This window comes from Nicotiana sylvestris, chromosome 12 (assembly GCF_000393655.2).
Source record: "Nicotiana sylvestris chromosome 12, ASM39365v2, whole genome shotgun sequence".
NCBI lineage: Eukaryota > Viridiplantae > Streptophyta > Magnoliopsida > Solanales > Solanaceae > Nicotiana > Nicotiana sylvestris.
The window spans coordinates 126,733,340-126,736,480 of NC_091068.1; the positions used below are offsets into that span (position 1 = coordinate 126,733,340).

At 34.5% G+C, this 3,141-nt stretch overlaps 1 protein-coding gene across 1 annotated transcript; it reads left to right on the forward strand.

Moving 5' to 3' along the window:
- Positions 1-224: 224 nt before the first annotated feature.
- LOC104243389 (UDP-glycosyltransferase 73C2-like) lies at positions 225-2,584 on the forward strand. Its single transcript, XM_009798570.2, has 2 exons — positions 225-1,506; positions 2,106-2,584. Exons 1-2 carry the CDS (start codon positions 363-365, stop codon positions 2,450-2,452), a joined length of 1,491 nt encoding a protein of 496 aa, XP_009796872.1. The 5' UTR covers positions 225-362; the 3' UTR covers positions 2,453-2,584.
- Positions 2,585-3,141: the final 557 nt, after the last annotated feature.

Consider the following 3,141-nt stretch of genomic DNA (forward strand, 5'->3'; position numbering starts at 1 on the left):
AAGACGTGTGGTGTAGTAAGTCTACTCTAATGCAAACATCAATGGTTGATTTTACGGATTGAACTTGTAAGCTCTATGTAGACAACTTTGTTGTTGCTCCACGTCTCCTAAGAGAGTAAAAGTCTACAATTTGCTCACTTCTACTATAATATCAAGAAAATTCCTACCAAATTTAAGAAACTAACCACAGAAGCCAAATACTATCCACTTTGTTGCATCCAAAGGGGTCCACGACATCCCTAGTATCTTCTCAATAGGTGAACCAATTGCATCTACAACAACTATACAGTTGTTTTTATTGCTTAAAATCAAGAATTCAAATCCCCCAATACTAAGATCTTTGAGCATATCCTTCTTTTGCCATGGCAACTCAAGTGCACAAACTTCATTTCATACTATTCCCTTTAATGGCTCCAGGCCACATGATTCCTATGATAGACATAGCTAAACTTCTAGCAAATCGCGGCGCCATCACCACCATCATCACCACTCCAGTAAACGCCAATCGTTTCAATGCAACAATTACTCGTGCCATAAAATCCGGTCTAAAAATCCGAATTGTCACACTCAAATTTCCAAGTGTAGAAGTAGGATTACCAGAAGGTTGCGAAAATATTGACATGCTTCCTTCTCTTGACTTAGCTTCAAAATTTTTTGCTGCAATTAGTATGCTGAAACAACAAGTTGAAAATCTCTTAGAAGGAATAAATCCAAAACCAAGTTGTGTTATTTCAGATATGGGATTTCCTTGGACTACTCAAATTGCACAAAATTTCAATATCCCAAGAATTGTTTTTCATGGTACTTGTTGTTTCTCACTTTTATGTTCCTATAAAATACTTTCCTCCAACATTCTTGAAAATATAACCTCAGATTCTGAGTATTTTGTTGTTCCTGATTTACCTGATAGAGTTGAATTAACTAAAGCTCAGGTTTCCGGATCGACGAAAAATACTAGTTCTGTTAATTCTTCTGTATTGAAAGAAGTTACTGAACAAATCAGATCAGCTGAGGAATTATCATATGGTGTAATTGTTAATAGTTTTGAGGAGTTGGAGTTAGTGTATGAGAAAGAATATAGGAAAGCTAGAGGGAAAAAAGTATGGTGTGTTGGTCCTGTTTCTTTATGTAATAAGGAAAATGAAGATTTGGTTACAAGGGGTAATAAAACTGGAATTAGTAATCAAGATTGCCTTAAATGGTTAGATGGTTTTGAAACAGAATCTGTGGTTTATGTAAGTCTTGGAAGTTTATCTCGTTTGACATTATTGCAAATGGTGGAACTTGGTCTTGGTTTAGAAGAGTCAAATAGGCCTTTTGTGTGGGTATTAGGAGGAGGTGATAAATTAAATGATTTAGAGAAATGGATTCTTGAGAATGGATTTGAGGAAAGAATCAAAGAAAGGGGAGTTTTGATTAGAGGATGGGCTCCTCAAGTATTGATACTTTCACACCCTGCAATTGGCGGAGTATTGACTCATTGCGGATGGAATTCTACGTTGGAAGGTACCGTTAAATTTTATGATCATCTCATATAAAGTTTAACATGTTAGAGATAATATACTTTTATTTGCTTAATTAATCATCAACACGTCCCCTTACGTCGACCTGATTCTACTTTTATTTAATTAATTAATCTTCAACAACCCCCCTGTTTGCAAGAAAAAAAAAAGTAACTAAACTAAACAATAAACAGGAGGCATAGTAGAAAAATTAGAAAGATGCCCATCCTATTGTATTTGGATTTGGAAAGAAAGAAAAAGATACGCTCTTTATTCTTTTATAGAATCTTTTCTTAAAGTTAAGTTAATCCAAAAATAGAAAATTGATGCTCTATAATCGGTACAGTCCTCTTTCCGAAAGCGCTTTGCCCAGCTTAGCGCATGGAAGGGCGAGTTGTTCTATTAGCTCCCCCCCCCTCCGGCCTGATTCTTTTTGATAGGCCAAGCATGTGAAAGTATTTTCTTGATAATAGATGGTGGCGAGGCTTAAATTAAGGATTTCTGCCTATTTTAATAGCATATTAAATTGTGCGACTATCTTATCTAAAAACTTTAATCGCTAGAGAAAATATGATTTTATTTACTTAATTATGTCTTCTACAGGTATTTCAACGGGACTACCAATGGTAACATGGCCACTATTTGCTGAGCAATTTTGCAATGAGAAGTTAGTAGTCCAAGTGCTAAAAATTGGAGTGAGCCTAGGTGTGAAGGTGCCTGTCAAGTGGGGAGATGAGGAAAATGTTGGAGTTTTGGTAAAAAAGGATGATGTTAAGAAAGCATTAGACAAACTTATGGATGAAGGAGAAGAAGGACAAGTAAGAAGAACAAAAGCAAAAGAGTTAGGAGAATTGGCTAAGAAGGCATTTGGAGAAGGTGGTTCTTCTTATGTTAACTTGACATCTCTGATTGAAGACATCATTGAGCAACAAAATCACAAGGACAAATAGTCAAGATAATTATTAATAAAGTTTTATTTTATTTTTTATTTTTTTGGTGTTTCTTCTCTGTTACTAGTTTATCTTGCACAGTTGTCTTTTGGCAACAATTAATACCTAGAAAAGTGGCATGTTTGGGTTTAAGCTAAGATCTTTTATTTCTTGCTATTCCCTCTCTTCTTGCGAATCAAGAAAAAAATTGGCACTTAATTGAAAAGAATGCAAAAGTTAGAAAAAGGGACCTTTATTCAATCAAACCCAATGGTCTAAGCAATTATTATACTATGAGTTTATAACATGAAAAATAAAATAATACTAACATGTTATATATGTTTTAATCTTCTCGACATATGTTTTACATCTTTTTAGCGGGATCAATTTCTGAGATTTTTGGGATTACCCATATTAGAAACTTGAGTTAAAGAAAATATTGAGCATTTTACACTTTAGAGTTTCTAATCACTATTGCTACATCACACTACTTGCTGACAAAGTTGCTGCCCATTCAATTAATCTTAGTAAGCTACTACAAGTCCTTTCTACCAAAAGTTATTGTTGATTCGGAGGAGCCATCACGCATTATTTACTCCTTTCACAACGCGGTTACTATCTTTGTAGCCAGATTGTCATCTGAGAAAGTGAAAGAAATAAATAGTAAGGACAATTTTGTCTCAGTAAAGCTACAAAAAAATTTGGCCTTG